General features: G+C 48.3%; 1 protein-coding gene across 3 annotated transcripts in view; it reads left to right on the top strand.

Annotated features, from left to right (window-relative positions):
* The window catches only part of LOC146190664 (uncharacterized), a 61,649-nt gene extending 35,835 nt beyond the window's left edge, over positions 1–25,814 (top strand). For all 3 annotated transcript variants that reach the window (XM_084601043.1, XM_084601042.1, XM_084601044.1), the window contains 3 exons: positions 9,237–9,528; positions 13,996–14,179; positions 20,715–25,814. In XM_084601043.1, coding sequence (XP_084457169.1) covers positions 9,237–9,528; positions 13,996–14,179; positions 20,715–21,208 — 970 coding nt within the window. In that variant the 3' untranslated portion in view covers positions 21,209–25,814. The remainder of the gene's footprint in view (positions 1–9,236; positions 9,529–13,995; positions 14,180–20,714) is intronic.
* Positions 25,815–26,591: the final 777 nt, after the last annotated feature.

Here is a 26,591-nt window from a genome sequence, read left to right as displayed (position 1 = left end):
ATAAACGAGAGTGCACTGCGGCTCTAAGAGCGTCGCGTGCGCGCGCTCTGCAAGGCGGCCGACTCCCACGCGGGAAATTACCTGCGCGACCGACGCTTGTCGTTTTCCTCCTTTGGGACAGGCCTGGTTTCAGCGCGCGATGCAAGGCCGAAGCCATTTAGCTGCGCCCTGTAGAATATACTCCTATTTTGCCGCGACCGCTAGCGATTTGCGTGCGTTCTTTCTCGCTGGCGTTCGGACTCTTCGCTGTAAAGGAGAATCATTTGCGCATCCAGCGATACACCTCTGCCAGCACACCGCTGCCGAAGGTCAGCCGTCGGTTATACCCGCCTACATGCAACTGGCGCTGTGCGGTGACTGCTGGTTATGATGATCATTAGCGAACGCGCTTCAAAACAAGCAGGCGTTTCTAATGAGCGGTCTCGCTTATGCGGCCCTCTGAGCCAAGCATCAAACGCAGCCGTTGCACAGGGCAACGAAGCGTCACGCTTATTTGATTGTGAACCTTAGCATACGTTAGACACGTTTACTTAGGCGTGAATATTGAGTTATTCAGCGTCACCTCGCTGATATCTGGCGTTAGCAATCATGACAAGATCAAGAAACATTCTAGATTAGATTACTAGAAGCAACCTGCTCGAGCTGTATTTCACTCCAGCTCTTTGTAGCTGCCGGTCGGTGCCTTAATCGATAAGAACGGAACGAAGTGACACGAAATAATGTTCTTGAAATACACGCCGGGAACTAAGTTTCGAACGCTAGTCATATCACCGCGCTTACGTGCGGCGATGCCGAGGAACCGCCGGCGAGTGACCTCACTCGTTCTGCCGACAGGATTGCCGCGAGTAAATTGCTGATTACAAGTTACCTCTTGGTGCACCACGTCACTCGGGCTGGCATGCTGCCCAGCTGTGTATGATCGGACCGCGTAGCGGTGTGGCAATTCGCGCGGTGCCTAGAATTGACAGCGCGCAAACGCACGCTTTGATAGGCGTTTCGGCGCACAAAAGCGCGCACGCGGACGCGCCGTTGGCGTGCCCGCAAAGCATCCCTTGTTTTGATTGTACCGCCTAGGCAACGCGGAGTCGCATCCTATAGTGTAGTACCTGTGTCCTAGCGCGCTTCCACGTTTTTTTTTTTTTTTTTTTTTTTTTTTTTAAATGTCGCGAAGACGCGCGGCTTTCATGGCGCGTTAGCCACGCCCCCTTCCTTGGCCGAGTGACGTCTTCTGGCTGCTGGCACGCGTGTCGCGGCGTACAAATATAGCCGCTCGCGCGTTGATTATCAGTTGGGGCACGCGCGCTAACCGGAAATTGTGTCCGACGGGAACACGGGTTGCCGCCGTTGCGCGCTCCGATACCGGGAATCCCCTTTCCTATGTCATATCTGCCGTGATGGAGAAGCGCCCTAGGCTGTGTTACCAGCACGCGCGCTTTTGTATGGGGAGTGGACCGGGATTCGCGTTCCAGGCCCACCTTATCGCATACCTTGGATCAGCCGCAGTTTGAAGGCGATCACTTCAGGCGTATAACCTGCTCGAGATAATCTAATTTAACAAAGGTATTTTTTTTTTGAAGAAGGAAGGATCACATAAAAAAATCATCTTGTTCCGCAGAGAAAGCCTGGTAAGTTTCCAATTAAATAAAGTAACCTCATAACGAAGACTTATTAGGCAGCAGAGCTAGGAAACAATCGTGCCTAGCTTTCCCCGGACGTTCAGCAACTAGCTACACCTGCCGGTCTCCAATAGCGAGCACGACGTAACTTATTGAGGAAAGTTTACATTTTTAACGTTTAAATATTGACGATTCTGCACAATTCTGATGAAACAGTGTGACTTTTATGATCTAGTTTTCCAGCCCACGACGAAACCTGACCTTTGAAATCCTACCAGCTATTTTCGGCGGACATAGAAAATCTTTGGAATGCACCGAACGTTAAACATTCCCGTGGGATATCGAGAATGGTCGTCTACAGTCAGTGGATAACTTATGTAGTGACATTACACTAGTCCTGCGCCACGAGACGAGAATGTAAGGTATGTGACGTCACGCAACCGGAAGTAGAGCCGAAAAAAAGGCATAGGAAGGGATTGGCGCGCAATTTGAAAGTACCAAAGACTAAAATGGACAAATAAAAAGTGAATTAAACTACTAGAAGCAATCAGAAGCAACCAATAGCAGCATCCGTGCTTTCGCATTACTCCAATGTAGATTCTGCAGTGCTCTTTAATTTTTTTTTTTTTCGATAGCAATACGGCGCCAGGTTTTGAGCCGTCGCGTGGTCTCGGCGGCGGTCACGCTTGACCTTGAACAGCCGAGGAGGAGGAGGAGAAAAAGAAGAATGGTAACTTGGTAATTTACGCTCTCTCGTCATACTCTTAAAGGATGAGCTTGTGTCCCCAATAACGTTGCACCTTACACTGATAGGGCGTGATAGGGGAATAATGTAACAGGCAAAAAAAGCTTCCGCCGTTGGTATCGCAATTCAACTAGGGTTAACTATAGTTAAACCACAACTAATATTTATTTTGGCTTACTACGTTTTGGAACGGGGTCACTTGTCTTCCCATTCGGCACATCTGAACAGACAGGATATATTTTACCTGTCATCCTCACGTAGACAAGGAGAGCTTATTTTTCAATATTATCTTTACAGTATAAATTGTGTGCGTTTCACGATTCCGGGCGTGGGTGGCGGTAAGTGCTAGAGTGGAGATCCGAGAGATGGAGATTCGATTCCCGGTGGAGACCGGGTTTGAATTTTAAAGCCAAAGCCTTTTTCTAGGTTCATGGAACGAAATCTCTTGCGCAAGAGTTGTGCGCGAGATCTGTCATATTCTGCGAGATTCCTCGAGATTAGTTCTTGTCTAACGTGTCTGCCATCTACAATGTTACACTTTAATGCGCGCCAAGGAACGCCACAAGGAGCGATGGTGTACCGTCCAAACGCTTGCCGGGGTGGCGCAGTGGTTACGGCACTCGACTACTGTTCCCAAGGACGCGGGATCGAATCCCGGCTTCGGCGGCCGCTTTTCGACGGAGGCGAAAAGTAAGGTGCCCGTGTGCTGTGCGATGTCAGTGCACGTTAAAGAACCCAGGTGGTCGAAATTTCCGCAGTCCTCCACTACGGCATCTCTCAGCCTGAGTCACCTTGGGACGTTAAACCCCACAAACCAAACTAAGCCAACTTGCCGGAGTTCGTGTGACAGATACTGCGCCTTTCCTTTCCTGTAAACCAATGATATGTAGCACTGCAACGAACGCCGATAAAAAGCAAATGATGAGCGGAAGGTTAGGCTTTCGTCATTCACCTCTTAAGATGCATGTAAAAGTACCGTCCAAACATTTGCCGGAGTTTGTGTGACAGATACTGCGCTTTTCCTTTCCTGTAAACCAATAATGCTGCGAAGATGACGAAGCGGGCAGTGGCGCGGGGCGAAGCGCTCGCGCCAGGCCCGCTGGCCATTAAAGCGTATTTCGTCGTCATTTCATCACGTCGTTCTGTTTCTGTTGTGTCGCCGTGTTTTATCGCTTGTCATGCCACACGTAACAATATGTAGCACTGCAACGAACACCGATAAAAAAAAAAAACTGATCGATTTATAAGAAGGGAAAGGCGCGGTAACTGTCTCACTTGTTTTTTCTGTGGACACCTCAACCGCACCGTAAGGGAAGGGAGGAAGGCGGGAGTGAAAGTGGAAAGAAAGAAAGAGGAGCTGTAATGGAGGGCTACGGAGTAATTTAGACCACCTGGGGATCTCTAACGTGCGCTGACATCGCACAGCACACGGACGCCTCTTCGTGAACGCCAATAAAAGGCAAACGATGAGTCACCTCTTAAGATACATCAGACGTGGTGAAGAGTGGCAATTCCTGGCCCTACGAGGCTGGGACGGTAGGTCAACGCCGCTTGCGGCGGGGGCTAGCCAGCCACCGAATTTTATCTGTTGTAGGCCGTCATTGCACCCGCTACTGCTTCGGTGGTGGACGACGGCTGTTGCGGCGCGCGTCTTTCTCTCTCTCTTTTTTTTTCCTTTCTTCTCTGTTTTCTCTTCTGTCTGCACGAGGCAGCGGAGGTGGCTCAGCTACAGAGCCAGTAGCAAGCGGGCCCGTGCATTTTCTTTTACTTCTTTCTACAGCCACAACAACAACCACCATCAATTTTTTATTTTTTTGATGACGTTAGTTTCGTGTGATGAGGTAATTTTATTGACAACTATATTGTGACCAAACGAGAACGCCGACAGTGTGAGCCATTAAAGGCTTTCGCTTTAGAAAAGGCGCGGTGTTGGACTCCTGAATCGCACCATAATGGAAGGAACGTGGTTGTGAATAAAGAAAAAAGGGAGACTTTTCTTTCCTATATAATAACTGGTTAACAGGAAGGGAAAGGCGCTGTATCGCACACTTGCTTCCGTGGACACCTGTACCGCACCGTAAGGTGGGAGTGAAAATGGAAAGAGAGAAAGAGTAGCCGCAGTGGAGGGCTGCGGAGTAATTTCTACCACATGATCTTTAACGTACACTGACATCGCACAGCGCATGGACGCCTGTTCTGTAATACTAATAATACATGCTGAGCGCCGATATTTTAACACCGATACAGTATACTACGTGCTTGATGGAAGCAGGCAGCTGACCACTAACTTAAATCTAGGCTTTTAGAGATTTGGAGAAGTCTTCCGCAACTATAAGCGGGCGCATGAGCAGAAATGTTGAGGATGTCAGCTGAGCTATAGTTAATTGCTGGTCACTGTCCAACTATTACAGTTAGGAGGCGAACAAACTTTAGTTACTAACATTCTGGTCAAAATTAAGAAGAAATGGGCGTGGGAAGTTGATATAGCGCGAAAGCAAGATAACCGATGATCTCTAAGTGGCTAGAGTCAAGAGAAGACAGATGTTGTTGTTGTAGTGGTTATTTTATTGTATATACAAAAGGAAGCAAAAGATGTTTGCGAGCCTCGGTAGCTGATATCTGAAGCACCTGAACTGGGGCGGCGTAAATAAAAGGATTGCGACAGGTGAGGTTATGAAGTTTCCGGGGATTATTAGGATGCCAAGGCTGGCAGTGGGTCACGCTCTTCGTAGGGATATGGGAAAGGCCTTCGCCCCGCACCGAGTGTGGTCAGGCCGCTGCTGTGATGTCTTATTAGCTGTCCATTTGACAGTTCCGCAACTTTTTCCAAAACTTTCAGCACTCAAACAGTTCCTGCTGTTTTCGCACATTAAACATCGTATAAAATTCCGACCTCGCAACACGAGTCATATGGCGCCAGAGAGTGGCACAGTGCTTGGCGTGAACAGAACGCTGCACATCATTGTTCGTCCCTGCGCCGCCAGGCCGACTTCCGCGAGGCCCGTAGTCACGCGCTGGACGCAAGAGCAAACGATGAGAGAGAACGGTGCGGAAGGAAAAGGAACAAAAAAAAAATTACGAGAGACTTTAGCGACTAAAGTGGTGAAAGGCGAAAGCCTGAGTTCCGCATTCTGCTACGGAACTGTCACTAATTAGTAACTAATAATGATTAATTAGGTGTTAATTATTAGTCATTAAGCAGATAATTAATTATTTAGTCGTTATTTGGTAATTAATTGGTCATAGATTTGTAATTGATCATTGATTGGCATATGGCGATATAAGGCATGGCATTCGCGCATATTGTGGTGGTGCTCTGTGATTGGCCGAGACCACTATGACGTCATCCCGCCTCGTCCAACCAGAGCCGTCGCAAAAGCGGGACACATTTTGTCCACGACAGCATGAGCGGTCTTTCTTTCCCCCTTCCTTTTCTTTCTTCTCTATTTTCTCTTCTGTCTGCACGAAGCAGCGGAGGTGGCTCAGCCACAGAGCCAGTAAGCAGGCCCGTGCATTTTCTTTTCCTTCTTCCTACAGCCACAACAACGACAGCATGAACCATTAAAGGCTTTCGCCTTAAAATTGCGAGATCACTGCAGAGTCTGCACTGGAGAAATGCGTAAGCCTAAGCGTTGCTGTGTTGTCAGCGGGATTCCGTGAGTGATACTGGGCCTTTCCTTTCCTGTAAACCGCTTAACTGGCTCTAATTAGGTTTCGATGGAGTCGAAACGAAGAGCCTTCTGTGGGCTGTGCAATGTCAGTGCTCGTTAAAGAACTCCTTACTCCGGAGCTCTCCACTACGGCCAGCGCCATGTAGGGTGGCGCTGCTACGGCACCCCTTCCACTCTTTCTGCTTTCACTTCCATCTTTCTCCCTTCTTTTACGGCGCGGCTGTGTCCGCAAAATGAAGGGGATATACGGCTCTGCACAGAACAAGTGTGATAGACTGTGTGGCTTTCCTTTTCTGTGAACAATTTATTATTTTTCTTGGCTCTAATTAATTACCTAATTATTCAACAATAACCACTTTGTCACTTGCACACCTTTCCCCGACGCTCTATCCTATAGTACCGTTATTTTTCCGATATACCAAAAAGTTCATCTTTTACAGCGCCGACAAAATCATGCCCACGCGAAATCCTCCTACATATAGCTAAATACAATCTTTACGCATTTAAGCATAACCGCTACGCTGCTCGTGCAAACTACCTTCATCGTCGTCTACACCGCTCCTTATGGCGCGCCTAACAGACACACGCCCGCTCATGACTTCGGTCGAGTCTACCCTCAGTCATGACCGCACAGTCGACAACCTGCCGTTGCTGTGGAGGTTCTCTGGAGACGCGAGCAATCTTCCATCCGTTCGGTGGAAGACTCGAATTGGACTTCAAAGGCTTCGAATGTCGTTGGGGGGTCGCCGGGAGAGGGCTAGTCCACCGTGTCACAGACGGAAACGCGGGGCGCTCTTGGACGGCTGCCGGCGAAGACGACGACGTCCCGTCCCTGCCACGTGAGGAGGCTCTCCGCGTCTGGGAGCGCCTCGCGACCTCGGGACCACCGCCCCTGTGTTCCATTCGTGCCAGATCGCTCTCTAGGCCCGAGACTTCCGCCGCGGTGTCTGCGCCTTCTTCCGCCACCCTCCTTTAAGAATCCTTCGCCGACTTAACGAAAGCTTGCGGCTGGACATGTCTGATGCTGATATAGCCCTGGCGCTTGAGTCCATCGTCAAGAATGACCGTCGGAGGTACGTTATGCGACTTTCTTTCTCGGCCTGTGGTCGGGACTGCGGCGTTTGGCGACCAGCCCGCCCAGACCTCTTTAGGTATTCCCCGCATCGCGTGTATGTCGTCTTGCGCTGTGTAGGCTGTGTGAAGGGGCTCGCTGCTGAGGGATGGTAACACCCACTGCTATATGGAGAAGGGCAGGATTTGACTATAGGCGACATTGCCTTTTCATCGTGCCGAGTTGCTCTCGATCTCTAAACAGCCGCAAGCCAGCTTGCAGTATGTAACTTTAGGCAGTTTTGTTCTTGAACCAGTTGTTATAGGTTTGTTTATAGGGCAAAGCGACTCGGGCTATGGAGGCACCGTAGTGGAGGGTTCCGGAGATTTCGACCACTTGGGGCTCTTTAACTGCAGTGACATCGTGAATTGACACTGCGGTGCTGCTGTTGCACGAAGAAATGACAGCTAATCTCGACAATAAAACATTGTCTGGACTTCACTTTCGTTCGCGGCATCGATTTCTCGGGGAACGTTGTGCACTGAATCTCTGCTTTTGCGTTTTACAGGGCTCATACATCTTGAATAGAAAACCCGCCGACTCATTCAGCTGCCACGAATGTCCCTCTTTTTATCACCTTTGAGCCTGCCTCACTTACGCTTATTGCTTGACTTGCGTCGGCGTGCAGTTACGAAATACTTTTCCGTTTCGGAATTACATGTGCTGATTGTGAAATGCGCGGTTATTGAGCACTTTTTTTTTGTTTAGGTATTCTTGTGCTTAGTTAGACTTGAACCACTGTTCTGCATGTTTTTACTTCCTTCAGCAACCGTATATTTGCTACCGAAAAAGAAACCTGTCTACGCTGGCTGTGAAAGGCTGTACATGTTGCAGAATTGCACGCAACTGTGACAGAGGTTTAATGCGTTACTGTTTAGTTCGCCGAAGAGTCCCTGGAGAGTAAAGCAGTCCGCGCTGGGCCACTAGAGTTTCCTGAGCACTCTTAGTTTATGATCCCTTACTGGCTACTTCAGTGTAGGGTGTCGAACCGGAATTTTTGCGGGTTCGGTTCGGGTTCGGGTTCGCGCCTTGCGGGTTCGGCTCCGCAGACACATTCCGTTCCTGATCGAACCGGTACGACCTTGTCTGAACCGGTTTAAATGAGTTAAAAAAAAAAAAAAAAACTTAACGACAAAAGGAACATTTTCAGGGACCATGTGTTTTGTAAGCGATCTCGTCCACACGAGTGGTATTGGGATGAGGCCTCTATTTTATCCTTGTTTTTTTTTTTTTTTTTAATTCCTGTGCTGCTTCTTCAAGCTAGACTCTTCCTGCCGCCTCACCGGTTTTTCTTTCCGTTTCTCGCACTGCAGTTCACCTATAGCACAATTACTGCCATTCCCTCCTGTTTTACTCAGAACATAGTGGCGTGGCAATCGGGACACTTGCTGCCGTGCACAGTCCAATAGCAGCATGTCTGCTTCCAGGCGAAAGAAAGTACTCAGAACATAGTGGCGTGGCAATCGGGACACTTGCTGCCATGCACAGTCCAATAGCAGCATGTCTGCTTCCAGGCGAAAGAAAGTACTCAGAACATAGTGGCGTGGCAATCGGGACACTTGCTGCCGTGCACAGTCCAATAGCAGCATGTCTGCTTCCAGGCGAAAGAAAGAACTCAGAACATAGTGGCGTGGCAATCGGGACACTTGCTGCCGTGCACAGTCCAATAGCAACATGTCTGCTTCCAGGCGGAAGAAAGTACTCAGAACATAGTGGCGTGGTGTTGCTGTTGGACTGTGCACGACAGTAAGTGTCCCGATTGGCAGATAAGTGAAACTTATTGAGCATGCGCAGCACCCTACAGAATGCACGCCACGCTGTAGATATTGAAAATGCCTCATATGATGGAGTGTTTGCATGAACTCGGCGGGGGAAGGTCCAGTTTGCTTGCTACTCAATGCAGAAAGCGAGCAGCACGGTTGCCATCGTTGCTTAAAGATAAAGAGAAGAATTGCTCAGACACGCTTATCTGAGCATGCTTTGGAGAATATTCAAAGCCTGTCGCCATTAGTTTGTTATATAAATATCGTGCAATTTGAGAAGGCGTGCTGTGCGTCGGCTCATTCGCACTCTCTATCTGTGTTCTTGCGCAGCGGAAATGGCGAGGAGACGGACAAGCGGAAGCGGCCCATGCGCTTCTCTGGGCAGCACGACATCCGGCTGCTGCAGGAAGTAGTAAGCTTGAACCCGTTCAAGGACACGCCGCCCACCACCACGTGGGCGTCCATCTCCAAGAACCTCGAGCACCTGTTCACGATCAGCTCGCGGCGATGCCGGGAGCGGACCATCTTGCTTCTCGACCAGTTCATCAAGGGCGACTACCCGAGCCTTCAGCGGTACTGCAGCAAGGAGGAATTTGCCATCAAGGAGCAGCTTCTGCAGCAGGTACGCGAGCCACTGTCATGAATTAGGAAGCATGAATTTGGGCCAACTCGCCCAAATTTCTTCATTCGCAGCCATGTCTGCTTCTAAGACGACTGCTTCTAAGGAATGGCGGTCTGTCACGATGTGTTGCACCTGTACTGGTGTTGATAAAGTAAACGGAGTGTGCTGGTCGGCTCTGGCCGCATTTACCTACATACTATAGAAGAAATTGAGCAGTTCTGTACGTCCGTTTCCTGCTCTATCGTGCCTTCCGCGGCAGTCGTATATCTCTCTTCGCGCACTATTTGTTATCACTTTAATTAAAAACAAACCCGCTCAGAAACGAGATAACAAATTAAGGGAAGGCGCGTCTTAGCACATGCTGCGTCGCGTGTGCGTCTGCGAAGAGCTCGGCGCAGGTAGTCATTATGAATTGAACCTCTTTACGACTCTTTCCAGGTGCATAGACGTGTAAGAGCCTTCGCATATCTAAAGGAAAATAAATCAGTGACTCGCCTTTCTGAGATTCTCCTTTTATAGATTTTCCCTGCAGTCAGCAAATAGCGCTGTGCGAAAGACCGCGGCGTGCTTGGTTCACTACATTTCGCATCTGTACGATCCTTTGTCATCGCTGTATTCGAGTCTAGTAGTGGAGCCTTGTAACTGTGATAAAAATGAGGAGCGCCTTTTGACGTTGAAATAGAGAGCTATGGCATGCAGGCGTGCACGGACGACATAATTGTATCCCCTTGGAGCTAACATTTCTCCCGTAAATTTTGAACTTTCGATCCTTATGATGGAAAAATTCTGCTTAGTCATATTGGAAGCCCGCGACTCGTAACTCTAAGAAAATTGCCAACATTAAGGGGTGCCCACACTTTCTTATTCTTAATTTCTCTTGACCACATGTGTGCTTCACCTCCAATATTAATTTAGATATGGCTGTTCGGCTTCGATTTCGAACTCGGTCTACAGTCTTTGTTGTCAGTGCGAATAGTGTTTCTGCCCGTGCCGCGGCCCTGGCTCCCTGATAACTGTAGTCGGATACAGGCCAAGAAAAAAGTAGCATCCAGCTATCAAAGGACCCCCCTCCAACCAATAGCTACCGAGCTATACCGTGACGTCACGGCCGACCGCCTTGCACCTGCGAGTAGCGCTTGGAACGTGGTTTCTTCGAGTGAGTCCGTGCTTGCAAATAGCTCCTAAATGCTTCGTAAGTTCTGGCAAAAATAACATACCTTTACTCAGTTCGATCGATAGTCATTTGCTTATCAGAGTACAGCAGGTAAAACGACATATTCTGATGGTAAATTTCAGCACTGTCGAGTTTTTACGAAAATTCACGAAAATTTGGAGCGATGCCACTTGCTGGAGGGAGGTCCTTTGAGGGCTGTTTGCCGCTTTTTTCTTGACCTGTAACCGATTTAAATATCAGAAAAGAAAGGCACAGTAGTGTCTAACTTTGGACGTCTGTGACATGGAATTGGAGTGTCTGGCACCTCGACCTGCAGTTGTCTTGGAAATTTTCTTGGAAAAATCAAGGACTTTCCTGGGATTCCGTCAAATATGTAGCCAAGTCACGGAAAAGGACCGACTGAACTTAACGCTGTGGTCTGCAATGGGTATTGTATTCAAAAGCTGGTGTGTTCACATTGGCACGGTTTCTTTTCGCTTCAGATTTGCATGGGACATGGGATCCTGTTCGGTTTAACTATAGCTTAACTAAGCGTGCATGCAATAGATGGTTCTGAACTGTTAGCCAAGCTCTTTAGTAAGCTTAGGCTGATGATCAATGAACGTAGTCGCGTTTAAAATTATGTTATGTGGAATAAGCCTTAACCAGTAATGGGCTCATTTCATATGCTATTTGGATGTTACATGCGAGGCACCACGCGGCCACAAATGCGACCTATCATGCTTGTTCCCGGGCTGTGTCCATCTCGTTTTCATTGCAGTGCGTGCAGTTTCATTAGTCTTTATATTTTGATTTGAATATATATTTTATATCGTTCGTCATCATCGGTCACTATGATTTCCCCCCTTTATATTATTCAGGAAATTGCGCCCGTGTGCTGTGCGATGTCAGTGCACGTTGAAGAACCCCAGGTGGTCGAAATTTCCGGAGTCCTCCGCTACGGCGTCTCTCATAGCCCCAGTCGCTTTGGGACGTTAAACCCCACAAACAAACCAACCAACCAATCGGATTGTCAGGGAAAACAAGGAGAGTCGGGCAACTTGAGAACAATTGGTTCCGTATTCTGAGTTCTGTCGCTTTCGGAACCGGGTCGTTGTCGCCGTGACCATGAGTTATCTGATTGGTAGAAACACTGGAACCGGATGTCAGCTCGATTGTTGCCGCTTCCGGTTCTGGCGTCTCCACCAGATGAGGCCGAAAACTACGCTTCTCAAAACAGCACAAAATGGGAACACGGACCCAAAAGGACGACTATAGCTAGATACGCATACTAGTGAAATAATGAAGAGAGATACTTGGTAAGAAAACAGCGCAAATGCACAATGTCCTTTCCTGTGGTTGTGTTTTTGCGCTGTTTTCTTACCAAGTATGAATAACCAACTAGCCCAGCACCATGTTTTATTGAAGAGAGATAGGTGTCGTAATAAAGTTCTCTTAATCAATTTCGACACCTGGAGTTCTTTAACTTGCGCTTACATTGCACAGTGCGCGAACTTTTTAATTCAATGTTTTTTTATGGCAGCCGCCTCGCGGCCGTGGTTGAGCCCCAATCTTAGGCTGAGCAGGCCATCGCGCTAACCACTGAGTCACCTCTGCGACTAGCTCTTAACGCGCTCCTTGCGTCTACAAACTGTCGCAACAAAAATGCCTTTTTTTTTTCTTTTTTGAACTGCCATACTCGCCACGTGCCTCATGTCTGTAAAACTCCGGGGTGTGCGAACGCCAGTGGAAGGTCGCGACCTTCCTTGCTTTTTCTCGCGAGACTTGCTGTTAGCACGTGCGCCTGTTTTTCATCCACCATATGTAGGCGCGTTCTGGGATCCCCCACGAGACAGGTAGAGGTGGAAACCATCGTAGGACATGCGAAAGAGCGCGCATAATGTGAAAACAGCGGCTCTCGTCTTTTCATCGCACATCAATCAATTTGTTTATAGGTCTGCAAAGACATGCTGTCACATACGCGGTAATATTTAATTATCTGAGCAGCGAACGCATCCATTTAGCCTTATTGAAAAGGTACCTTCAGTAGTGCTAGGGTGCTTTCGCATTTCGTCGCATTTTCCACTCGCTGGCTATTGATCAGCTTCGTGTAGAGCAAGGGCGGATTGAAGAGCGCCCCCTTGGACGGCTAGTTCTGTTTGCGTAATGCATTTGTGGCTCTCAGCGCCAACAAAATTGGTTTTGCTTGGCTACCGTAGCAAAATTCTCGCGGGGAAGAGGGTGGAGGGGGGTTCTCCCCTCCCCCTTAACTTTGCCACTAGAATAGAGAGGTCAAATGAGTTCAGCCTCGCAGAATTTCGCCGCAGCAGGGCTACTGTGGATAGGTTGAGGTGTTTTAAAGCATGGGCATTTATTGCCTTCTATCGCTACCGAGCATCGTCGCGTAAATGCTTTGGCTTAATATGCACTGCGTATAAAAATCTTATTCACCAGCCATTCGCAGAGGCTGAGTTAAGTGTTCGGCTGGAATCTGACCAGGGTAGTTTAGTCGCACACCGTTCAGTAATGCAGTTAACGTACTCGCGGCCTGTGTCAAGTTTCAGCATCGCTGCCGGCACTACCACTCTACTTCCGCTACTACTGCTACTGCTTCCACGACTACTACAGTAACACGAAGCCCATTAGTACCAATGTTGCTTAGAATATTACACTACCACTACCAGCTACTACGACCACCACCACAACCGCTGCAACCATGGCTACTACTGCCAAACCCCTCATCGATCACTAACCGTGCCAGAGGCTCGCCTTCTCCGACACATAACAATGAATGCGCTCATTATACCCCCCTACCGCCTCTTATTCCATCGCTATCGATCTGACACCTGCTATTCCAAATAACGCTCCACCTGTGCGAACCTATCGCATTTTCTCTTCCTTGGGCTGCCGAGCTGTTGAGTTCCTATCCTCCCCCCTTTCTTCTATCACTGCCTGGCTCGGCTACCTTGGCGGTGAAGAACAACAGCTTCGACTGGTCGTCAAGGCCGTCGACATGTTCGGCCTATAGTTTTTGGATCATGCAAACTCCTATACTACAGCTACTACTACAAACTATGCATTCTACACCCTGCTACTGCCGCTACCACCACCACTATTAATGCCGCGAATTTTGCGTGTACTTCTACTACTACCACTGCTCCTGCAACTAGCAATACTATTAACACTATGTCACTGCTACTATTGCTGTCATTGCTGCTATTGACGGGCGTTGTATTGAACAAGACCTTATGTGCGCGAAAAGAATGGCTGAAGCTGAGAGTTGGCACTAAAGCTCGTACTTCCTCACTGGACAGGTTCTGCAGCAGTACGAAGATGGCGCGGGCGGCTACAGCTCCCGCATCGGCGGTGGCTTCGTGACGGCAGCGGCGGCAGCGGCGGAAGAGGAAGACGAAGATGATGACTTTGACCCGGAAAAGGCCCGACCGCGAGTAATTCTTCAAGAGGACTCCACGTCCGAGCCATACACCACTAAACAGGGTGAGGGTCACGAACGCTTTCCTCCCCTGTCTTGCATTGGAAGGTCTTGACACCAGCTAACAGACTATGGAGCCGATATACTGATTTGGAGCAAACCTCTCTCTCTCTCTGCATTCTTGTCAGCCGTGTTCGTGGCCATTTTGGTAATGTCTTGTCGTTACCCTACATCTCCTATTGTCATTAATATATAATATGTCTCTCTCTCTCTCTTTTGTCGTTACCCTACTTTCAAAATACAGGGAATTTTAATCAGACGACAAAGATGCGTAGAGTGATTTCATCCAATACCATAGTGGCTGCCACAAAATAGCATATATCTGCTACGTTTTTAAATATCAACAATCGTTGCAAGTATGTTGGCTTCCTACCACTAATTTCAAGGCCCCGCCGGGGTGGCGCAGTGGTTACGGCCCTCGACTACTGTTCCCAAGGACGCGGGATCGAATCCCGGCCTCGGCGACCGCTTTTCGATGGAGGCGAAAGTCAAGGTGCCCGTGTGCTGTGCGATGTCAGTGCACGTTAAAGAACCCCAGATGGTCGAAATTTCCGGAGTCCTCCACTACGGCGTCTCTCATAGCCTGAGTCGCTTTGGGACGTTAAAGCCCACAAAAACCAAACCAAACTAATTTCAAGTCATGTAGGCTGTACATCAACACGTGCTGCTTTGTGCAGCTCAATCAACTTTTCCCCCCGCCTCACAAAATATTGAGAGGGGAACGACTGAGTCTCTAGAAAAGTGAGCAGCAGACTGTACGGCTGGCGTGGGTAAGAATTGTTTGTGTGCAGGCACGGCTCCAAGGCCCCCTTTACCCGAAATCGAGAGATATAACTACCCTCCCCCCACCTCCCCATCAACCCCTTCGATACGAGAAATTACCTTGAGCTGCTCCCGGGCAACAAATTGTGGCAGTATAAATATGGCTTGATTTTAGTGATAGAGCGAAAGCTGCGAGTGTTGCAGCGATAGCCTCTGTAACATCGCACTTTCACTCAAGGCGAAAGCCTTTCTAGGCTCACGGGACGAAATCCTCCCGTGCGCGAGATCTGTCAGCGTCTCCCATTAGGAGGCGTTGGATCTCTGTGCGAGATTCCGCGAGATGTGTTCTGCTTGTCTAGCGTTGCTGTCATCTGCAATCCCACACTTGAACGCGCACTACTGTGCCGGAGTACCCGGGTTCGAACCCGACCTTGGCGACTGCGTTTCGATGGAGGCGAAACGGAGGCGTCCGTGTGCTATGCGATGTGAGCGCATGTTAAAGATCCCATGGTGATCGAAATTACTCCGCAGCCCTCCACTACGGCTCCTCTTTCTCACTTTCCACTTTCACTCCCACCTTCCTCCCTTCCCTTACAGCGTGGTTGCGGTGTCCACAGAAAACAAGTGAGACAGTTACCGCGCCTTTCACTTCCTATAAATCAATCACACTTGAACGCGCACCAAGGAACTCCACGCGACAGGAGCGATGGGGTACCATCCAAACGCACACTTGTCGGAGAGTGTGTGACAGAGACTGCGCTTTTCCTTTCCTGTAAACCAATTATAATTATATGATCTGCAATCCCACACTTGAACGCGCACTACTGTGCCGGAGTACCCGGGTTCGAACCCGACCTTGGCGACTGCGTTTCGATGGAGGCGAAACGGAGGCGTCCGTGTGCTATGCGATGTGAGCGCATGTTAAAGATCCCATGGTGATCGAAATTACTCCGCAGCCCTCCACTACGGCTCCTCTTTCTCACTTTCCACTTTCACTCCCACCTTCCTCCCTTCCCTTACAGCGTGGTTGCGGTGTCCACAGAAAACAAGTGAGACAGTTACCGCGCCTTTCACTTCCTATAAATCAATCACACTTGAACGCGCACCAAGGAACTCCACGCGACAGGAGCGATGGGGTACCATCCAAACGCACACTTGTCGGAGAGTGTGTGACAGAGACTGCGCTTTTCCTTTCCTCTAAACCAATTATAATTATATGCAGCACTGCGGCGAACGCCGATAAGAGGCAAACGATGACAGGCAAATGATGAAAGGTAGGCTTTCGCCGACGGCGGCTGCGTTTCGATGGAGGCGAAACGTAGAGGCGTCCGTGTGCTGTGCAATGTCAGTGCACATGTTGTTGTTGGTTGTAGCAAGAAGGAAAAGAAAATGCACGGGCCTGCACTGACTCTGTAGCTGAGCCACCTCATCTGCCTCGTGCGGACAAAAAAAAACTTATTTATAGGAAGGGAAAGGGTAACTGTCTCGCTTGTTTTCTGTGGACACCGCAACCGCGCCGTAAGGGAAGGGAGGAATGAAAGTGGAAAGAGAGAAAACCTCGTGCGGACAGAAGAGAAAATAGAGAAGAAAGAAAAAGAAGAGGGAGAGAAAGACGCGCGCCGCAACAACAGCCGTCGTCCACCACCGAAGCAGTGGTGGGTGCAATGACGGCCTACAACAGATAAAATTCGGTGGCAGGCTAGCCCCCGCTGCAAGCGGAGGCATCCCACCTATACTGGGGGATAACTTCCTCTGGCAATGGAGCCAAAGATACGAGGGCGGGGCTCTCCTAACCGGGTTACTACGCTATGTAGTTCCGAATACCTGGCCTCGGGTGCGCTTTCGGCAACGCGCACTACGTACGCTGTCAAAAACAGACGCTCGTTACGAACGCGCGCAGAAACGGGCGGAAAAAAGCGGCAGAATAGTTCAGTAATAGTATAACATTCTAGAGCATCACCTCCGAAATGTCTGGGCGCACTATATCCTCGTGCGGAGCGAGCTGGTGCGTTCGGGCTTCGTAGCTTCCACAACATTGCCACGGAAAGTTATAGTGTAATTATCTCTGTGTACCCACCACCACCACCACCTACCTGTCACAGCCCCATCAGGGTCAGGGTCAGCCACTCTTCACCACCTCCCCCTCCGAGTTACAAGTTCTGTCAGTGCACGTTAAAGTGCAAGTTAAAGATCCCCAGGTGGTCGAAATTACTCCGGAGCCCTCCGCTACGGCACACTTCCTTTTTATAATAATAATTGTTTCAAAGGAGAGGAAAGGCGCAGTATCTGTTGTGGACACCTGAACCGCGCCGTAAGGGAAGGGAGAAAGGTGGGAGTGAAAGTGAAAAGAAAGAAACAGGTGCCGTAGTGGAGAGCTGAGAGTATTTTCACTATTGCACAGCACCCCGCCGAGATGGCGCAGTGGTTACGGCGCTCGACTACTGTTCCCAAGGACGCGGGATCGAATCCCGGCCTCGGCGGCCGCTTTTCGATGGAGGCGAAAAGCAAGGCGCCCGTGTGCTGTGCGATGTCATCAGTGCACGTTAAAGAACCCCAAGTGATCGAAATTTCCGGAGTCCTCCTCTACGGCGTTTCTCATAGCCTGAGTTGCTTTGGGACGTTAAACCCCACAAACCAACCACAAACCAACCAACATCGCACAGCGCATGGACGCCACTTCGTTTCGCCGGCTGTTTTCAGTGGAGGCGAAACGTTATTCTCGGTCGAATGGTAACATTACTTTGACGTTATTCTCGGTCGAATGGTAACATTACTTTGACGTTATTCTCGGTCGAATGGTGACGCACGGCGAAGCTTAGTAAATATACCTTCTGGCTGCCAGGGGCCTTTAGGATGTCGACAAATTTGTTTAATTCATTTGTAAACCACCAACTAGGTTTCGGTCGTTGAAGCGAGCACTCTGCAGGCGCATAATAAGCCCCTCTGTCAGAATGCTATCGGCGAACTTGATCGCTCGTCCGACCTGAAAGCTCTGCTTTTAATCAAGATAAACGACGTTTTTCTTTTTCATGGCGAAATGACCTGTAAGTTCATTCGTCACAACCGGGGAAATCCCTGATTTAATCACCGCTGCACTGTCTCACAGCGAAGCTGTTTCTGTAACTAAGCGCGTACCCTTCCTCTTCAGCGAATAACCGTGGGAGTCGAATTTCTCGCACACGTGGATAAGTTAATAGAGTAGTTCGGTGCCCTAGGGTCCGCCGGCTCGAATGTGTACGTATCTATAGTGAGGGTATAGTGTGTGTGCGGCATTGGCTGTTTGGGGCGCCATAGTGGAGGGCTCCGGAGATTTCGACCGCCTGGGGTTCTTCATGTGCACTGACATCGCACAGCACATTGGGAGAGAAGGAGAAACATTTATTTATAACGAAATGATTTGGGAAGGGAGGTGCGTATGGTTGTGGAGCTGAGTGGCAGATCCTATTCCGGGACGCCATTGGCCGCCGCCTCTGCCCGAGCTCTTAAGCACTGCTGCGTTGGACTTGCCAAGTCGTCGACGTGCTCCAAGGTCGAGAAGAAGAAATGGACATGGGCAGGACATGTAGTGCGAAGAGAGGATAACCGATGGTCGCTTAGGGTAACAAACTTGATTCCAAGGGAAGGAACGCGTAGCAGGGGGCGGCAGAAAGTTAGGTGGGCGGATGAGATTAAGAAGTTCGCAGGGGTCAAGTGGATGCAGCTAGCACAGAACCGGGTTAAGTGGAGAAATATGGGAGAGGCCTTCGCCCTGCAGTGGGTATAGTCAGGCTGATGATGATGATGATGATTATGATTGTGAGTGATCGCACAAACGATATAGCTTTGCTACAGTTCACCTTCCGTTTGCTCAACAATTAGGCCGTGAGTTAAGGGTACCGACTATTTCCTTGCGTCCGAAGACGAGAGAGACATAGCAGCAGACGCAGTTTTCGGACACTGTCAAACTACGTCCGAGGAACTACGCTGTCGTTTTAGTTGCCAGACTGGCTTGTAACACTTGCCAAGCCGTGAGATTGCTCTCACTCGCAGCGCCCTCGTGATGTGAAAATGACTATATTAATAGTATATTACCAAGTGGGTGGGTCCGGCCAGGGTCTGCGGTCCTGAAAGCCTCCTCATTGTTGCTTTTCATGAGTTGGTATATAGCGCCCACTATAGTTCGTAACCACGTTCGCCTCTCGCGTTTTTAAGCGTGGGACGCATGACTGACATCTTGGCGCAGGCCTCAAGGTGAAGCAGAGGAACATTAGAAAGCGAATGAAGGACGTCTGGGCCGCAAATGCGTAGCGAAACGCCTCAAATATTTTAATAAACTTGTTTACGTACGGCGCCTGCCTTGTGCGAGGATTTTAGCTTTAATAGCGCCAGTCCCTTGCAGTGCGCGTTTATTTTCCCCCACCGACGGCAGAAAGTTGTAGCGCGGGCTTATTCTTGATGAGTTAACGCGCGGTAAAAAGTTTCGCATAAATCCACCACCAAAGGGAGATTTTAGAGAGTATTCATTTCAGCATTTGCCGAAATTGCATTTCTTGCTCAAAGCAGTGGAGAGACAGAGAGAGAGAGACAGAGGGGTGGAGCGGGGGGGGGGGGGGGGGGGGCATTATCCCGCATAGTTGCGTGAGAACTGCCCGACAGCAGCTTGGCTGCTTCCATTGTCCCTGTATTTGAAGTCAAGAACTAATAGAAAGAGAATAGAATTCAAGTATACTTTAAAATTGGTGATATTTATCACAGGATAAAGCTTGAATATATCCAAATAAATTAGAGGTTTTTAGTAGGTTTTCGGGTTTAACGTTCCTGTTGCGGGTTTTATATTTTTGAATCGGCAACAGTGGCCGAATATCCAGGCTACGACGCCTACTAGCTAGTGGCAGTCGATTAGCAAGTCACCCTGGTACTTTCTGCGTCTGTGACCACAGGGGCTTTCTGTAGCCGTAGCTCTGGCTACGATATCAACCCCGGCTATCAAAATTGTTAGCGACTCCAAATCTGCTGTGCGGAGCTTTGCTCGGGACAAAGTCTTTCCCGCCGTAGCGAAAATTCGTAGCTCATTTAAACACTTGTCCCGGTACATACAAATCATATGAGCTCCTGCGCATTCCTCCCTCCAATACCCGAGGATTGCTGGACCGGGCGGCTGGCCCCCATCCTTTAGAGGCTGCTAGGGATTGCGTGATTAACTATAAGGGATAGCTCAACATTGCCGCTTAAGCAGAAAATGGTTTTCCTTCGGGTAATAAGTATCTCTCTAAGGTTCAGGAAACCACTCAGTAAAGCCTTTCCTAGCCCGGTGGTGCACGCTCACGTATACCCGGCCCTCTATTCATCTGCTTGCACGCATTGCGGCCAACACGCACACTATCACTTATTTGATGGGCTTGACGTCGAGACCCCCCTCCTCAAGGATTGCGTCTCGTTAACGCTCAGCATGGGAGGCCGCGTTGCTCAGCTCGGAGCCCGACCGATGTCCGAGCTATTGAATGAGCCCTAGAAGTCGTCAGAGCTAGGCCAAGTTTGCTGAAGCCACCCCACATTTGAAATCCCTGGGCCGAAAATTGTTTTTTCTCCTCTTCCTCCTCCTTTCTGCATGTGCAACTTTTCCGCATGCTCTGTAGCACAGGGCGTTTCTCCGGCAAATCAGCACTTCTTTTGACACTAATTCTTCACCTTTGCAATATCTTACGCTTTTGCTGCCTTATACACTTGTTTGTAAAGAGCGGCTTAACCGCACGGCTTGTGTCATATCTTGTGCTCACCGTGGCGTCCTCTCGGGTGCAGGTAGCAACGAGCAGGAGCAGCAGGCGCAGAATGGCACGCCCTCGGCGAAGGAGCAAGCGACCCCATCGGCCAAACGCGCACGCTTGGTAGCGCCGTCGCCTTTCTCCATCAGCGGCAACGCCATTGGGAATGGCAACGCCAGTAACGGCGGCCTCACCGACGACGACGAAGGGGGCCTCGAAGATATCGCCATGGCCGCTGCCATGGGTGACGTCAAACCGTCCGACTTCCCCAGCCAGGTAGTGTCGTTCCTGCTCACGCGTCAGGCCAAGGAGATGCGTGTGCGCGAGAAGGAGCTCAAGCTGCGCCGAGAGGAGCTCGACCTGGAGCGGGCCAAGCTCAAGCTCCAGGAAGACCGGCTCGCCCTCGAGAAGGCGCGCTTCGAGATCGAGCGCCAGGAGCGTGAACTGCGGCTCCGCTCTGAGCGCCAGGAAAGGACGCTCTTCATGGAGGTGCTCAAGAGGGTGGTCAGCTCGGGATTTGCGGACTCCTAGGACTCCTGGCAACAAGTGGCCACCAAGCCACTCGTGTCAGTCATTTTTTGGCCGTTGGCAACTGTGGTGCGCTTGTGTGAGAGAGAGTGTGCGTACAACGTACATCGTATACCTGTGTCGTTCGCGACAGTGTGCGTGTGTGTGGATGTGTGATGTAAATATGAAGAAACAAAAAGACCATGCCGTATTTGTTGACACCCGGTGTCCAGTTTCTGCCATTTGGTAGATGACTTATGGTACCTGAGTTAAGGAAGACCTAGAAACGAGCGGTGGTTGAGTGCCAAGGGGAATGCGTCAGTGAGGAACCTAAAGTCGTGGTTGAAATGAATATGGTAATGCGGTAGCATATTCACAATTCTATGCCTTGGAGCTTTTTGATTTGTTTTAACTTCAAATCAGCTTATTTGTAATATAGAACAACGACGGCAAGAAAATGCAGCAAAAACAGAATCAGGCGAATGTTTGCTTTTTTTTTTACTGACATTTTACTGTATTTCTAGTCGAGTTCGTAGTCCCCTTGTGTAATACTCTTGGAATGGTTAGAGCTGGATGCGTTGAATTCTGGGGGCTTTTTAGTAATCTGGAAAATGAGGAGCGGCCGCTTCATAACCCGTACCTAAGCTTGCACGTTCGCTGAGCAGTTGAAATGGTGTGGATAGTTTTGGTATATATGTTATCACCCTTGTCAAGGGTTCAAAAGCGATTGGTATCTTCTGTAGACTAGTTCTGCAATGCAAAAGGGCGATCATCTTCCGCATGCAGTCACACACCAGACTTGCCAAGCATTCTCTTAATGAGGGTCGCTCGAACACCTGTTATCGCAGCGTTGCCATCGTTGTCATCTTATTTAATCCTGTTTCGGGGCCCTCTTATTCTGGATGGGGGATCCAAGTTTGCTTTTATTTTGTTATCTCTATTGCAGTGTATGTGTGTGCTGATTGTCCTTTCCGCTTTTGCTGCCTGCTAAGTAAGCTCGCTGTGTTTCCTATTTAAAAGCAACTGCATTTCAGGCCGGCTGCTTAGACTTTCAGGTTCTTCAATGTGGAGTATCTGACCCCCGCTTAGCGGGTGGTGCAGCTTCGCCTGAGTGGAAAAGGGCAGTCAGCAGACTGACAACCGTGCCCTGTAAAACAAGAAAATGCCTTCTCCGAACGATCCCAACATTTTCTATTCTAATCTTCATGCAGTGTACTTTCATTTGATGAAATGCAAGCGAAGTGAGCCTTTGCTTCTCGCATAATTATGCACCTCTTTAAGATTCACTGTTCGCTTCATCTGAAGAGTGAGCATTTAATCAACTGAATTGGAGCCGTCAACGGTTTCCGTTCAAAAGAGGAAGTAGCATCTTAAGTTTGGTGCTATAATCTGAGACCTTGTGTCCTTTTGATTTTGTCTGGAATAGAACTATGAAAAATAGCACCGACAGATGCTTTTTTTTTTTTTTTTTTTTTTGTAGTAGACCATTTTGTAGTAGACACATGTTTATCCCTTCTTTCCTATCATGTCTGTAAGCGCTATTTTTCGTTGCCCCCTTCCAACATGAGCCAACCAGCCCGACTCAGCCTTCTTCCTGTCTGCAAGAGCTCCCTTTTGATTTCGAGCTGATTGCAGTGACCAGCAGTCAGTAGTACCAACCTCAGGACAAGACAACGTTTCATCGTTGTGGTTCTTGCCACATGTGCATCTTGCCAACGTTAACATTTCGAGTTAGCGTTTCTTTCCTCGCGACAAAAAAAAAAAAAAATGGAATACGATTGTTCGATATAAAAGCGCGGAGATGTTTAGGGAAGGAAAGTGCCAGCGAGATAAAACGTTCCTCGCAACACTGATTATTGTTCTACACGGGACCACCTCTGTAGCATTTGTAGAAGCCTAGATAACACTGGTATTCCCTTATCTTGAACATTGTGGCCGGTCGCTGCACAAGTGCATCTTGACTGATAAGTGTCAGACACGTTTCAGAATGACTGTGTGCCTGTACAGGTGACCTTAATGTGGACAGCACAGACATATCGACCTTGATACTGCACTGAACCTAGAGTTTAGTCTCAATCACTTTCCCTTGCACACATCACATTTGTATAAGTGACACTGGTTGTGTTTGTTGTAGAGAACTTGAGGAGCTTCCATTTTTGTGTCACCAGATTTAATGTGGTGTAGTATGTGTATTCGGAGCACAGGTTGAGAACTACTGTGCACTGGAGCAGGCAGTATATGTGCTAAGTTCTGGTTAAAAACTGTCTTGTTGACTGCAACGGACTGCGTATAGACTGCTATACCGCGTGAGATGTGAATACGAAAACAGATTTGCATGCTACCATACATTAGTGAAATTAGCTAATCAAAAGTGCACTAGAAGATCATGTGATCCTAATTTGGCTTCCAAGGTTTATGGAAGAGAAGAGACATTACAATTTTGTGGCAGTCTTGACTGGGTGATGACATTTTTTCCTTGCAGCAATTCACTATTCGTATCCGGTCTTAGGCTGCCCGAAAAAGATTCTCGTGGCTGTACTGACTGGTAAACTTTTGAAGCCTACTGTGGCTGCTACAAGACTAAAATTATGGCAGGCGTCTCGCGTGTTCAGTTGCGTTATGCTCACGAAAAATGCGAGATTTTTCGAAAAGTCTTTATTGATGCAAAATATTGAGTTTGTTGAGAGGACCTCCTAGTCTGGCGGAAACATGGCTGTAGCCATTCTTGTATAGGCTTTCATGTTACATTCTGAAAGGAAAAAGTGGGAGTAAGAAAATTACCCAGCGCTGATTAAAATAACACACGCATTCGGTACGCTATAGAATTGGCACGATGCTCCCCGTAAGTAAGCAGTCTCGTCTATTTCCAAACTGACGCACTGTGTTCCTATTTGTTTCCCGAACGAAGCCACGCGCTGTCTTATCTGGACGGCTGTATCACTGCAGGCAATTTTTCGCCTTCGCATATTTGATTTGCACGCAAAGACGAATCATGCATGCCTGGTACGCGACGGACGCGGTCTTGAGTAATCGCACACGCGCTAGAGATCGCTGTCATATATGGCCACTTTTGGCCCCTAGCCCTGCACCCATCACTCATCCAGTAAAGCGCGACAGTTCCTAAACAAAGTCCATAAATTGGCAGCATGTTTCCGGTAGTGGGATGCAGTGTGTAGCGACTCATGTTGAGTAGTAGAGGAGCATTATCACTGGTACTTTCGGCATTTCAAGAACAAAGCGAAACTAAAGAAACCAACCAAAAGGTGGGCTGGTTCTTGAATAGCAACTTCGTCACCAATAACATTGTGAAATGGCACGGGTCACCCCCGCTGCGGTCTTCCTTGTCATGCCACTGATGACATGTGCCATCATAGGCGCTGCATAAAAACGGCGTTCGACATTGCACCGCCTTGTATCCTGTATGTATTTATTTTGACATGCTTTCTGTTCATTTTGGGATCCACCGCACAGTATGCAGTGTTCTGTAGCCACTTTTTCTTGACTGTTTCCTTTTTTTTTTTTTCTGCCCAAGTGAGGTCATCTTGTTGCAATGCCTCCGAATGTGCCCTATGCAAAACTAATTTCATATTTTCTTCGTGACGCGGAACTGCTTTTAAGGTTATGCATATGTGTCTTCTTGACCCCCCCCCCCCCCCCCCCTTCCTTTCATTTTTAAACAATCTTTCCGTTTATCAAATTCATTTTCTTGTTATTTTTTTTTTAATTTACACTGCCTTCAGAACGTCTCTTATTTTTAGCAGTGCTTCCGCCATATAATTCTATCACAGCCACGTTTAGTAATTCTCGTTATATCTTTTTTTTTTTCTGCACCCTTTACAGAACAGTTGATAGCTTGACTTCGCACTTTACATTCCAATGCCGAGGCTGCATCATCTTGCGCATATCAAACTTGTTTGACAGCTCAGTGTCTGAACATGTTGATGTGCCTCAACGGAAGCTGCGTAAGCGTAGAGCAGGAAAACAGCTACATTAAATATAAATTGTGTTCAAGGAACATTAAAGCATCTCAAACTGTCTGCTTGATGTTTTTTTTTTTAATTATTATTGTAGTTTCGCTCCGGCATTTGACAGTACCACTAATACCGTATGTATAAGGCATGCTGTTTTACAGCCATTTACGTTGAATTGCATACATCTATAGTATTACTGTAACGAAGGATGTTTGTTGCCGGACTTTATTAGCGCTGTACGAGAGGACCGTTCTGAATCTCGTTCAAGTCTGGCGTTAGTACAAAAGGTTGCAGATGTAACCAACATATCCTATATTCTAAAAACGCCAATTTTAAGGAAAAATGCAATGTCAACGTGTTTTGATATTTCTGCTATTTCTGCTAAGCTTATAACCTTCTGGTCTGCGGGACAGAATCTCGCGCAGTGGCGGTAAGTGCCCTTTTTTTCTGCCTTTCTGTCTGCATCTGTAGGTTGGTACATAGTCCGTGTAAAGCGAGTTCCTACAATAATTATTGATGTCGCACTAGCGCTCTTTGTGTATCCTCGGGGTTGTTCTCGGGACCGCGCACCGGCTGGAGCGTTCTTGATCCCAAAGTTGGTATCCTTTTCAAGAGCGTTTGCTTCACACCACCGCTCCTTTGTGATATGAATAAAGCAGTATTTATTGATTGCATCGTCTCCTTGTCTACTTCGGCAACCTTTTCAATTTTTTTTTCTTCCTGTGAGGTTATCAGGAAGAAAAAGACATCTTAATTTCCTGCATGGAACAGGAATAACTAAGAAAAAGAATGTTTTTCCTGATTTTACAGAGAACTTATCCTATTAAATCATATATGCTGCTTTTAGGTAAACAAGCACTTATTGATTCTTCACAAATTGTTATGTTCCTTAAAGCAGCTAACATTTAAAACAAACTGTAACTATTAAACGTTTCTTACCATGTCATCGAATATTAACCTTGTGTTTGGTGCATAGCCTTAGTTGCTTTTGCACCTTAATGCGCAACATAAGCAACTTTTTGCTTTGGGGTGGCGTCACGCTGTTCTATCGCATACGCATAATATCCCTCACGTGCATCCACATTCTGCTTCCAGCTGGTCACGCCCAGTTTCATCGAACTGCACGCTTCGCTGCAATGCTTCACCGTTGCTGTTCGGTGAAGCATCCTCGAAACTTGAAGGGGCTGTTTGTGCAGATGCATCGATACTACTGAATCGCACTGCGGAAAGGGTAGGGAAGCGTTTGCAATTTTGGAGCAATTCTTCAACCATGCAGGGCAGGATGGGGAAAGCGGAGCGCTTGGATAATTTGAACCTTAGGTTGATTTGAACATTTTTCTTCTGCATTGTAAGCCACGCTAATTAGAACTTACTGTAAAAACAAAAATGCGTTCAGTAGCATTTAACGCCGTCAGCCTACTCCAAAGTGTCCGAAA

Source organism: Amblyomma maculatum, chromosome 4 (assembly GCF_055883805.1).
Source record: "Amblyomma maculatum isolate TAMU_Amacu chromosome 4, ASM5588380v1, whole genome shotgun sequence".
Taxonomy (NCBI): Eukaryota; Metazoa; Arthropoda; class Arachnida; order Ixodida; family Ixodidae; genus Amblyomma; species Amblyomma maculatum.
This window is presented reverse-complemented; position numbering and strand designations above follow the sequence as displayed.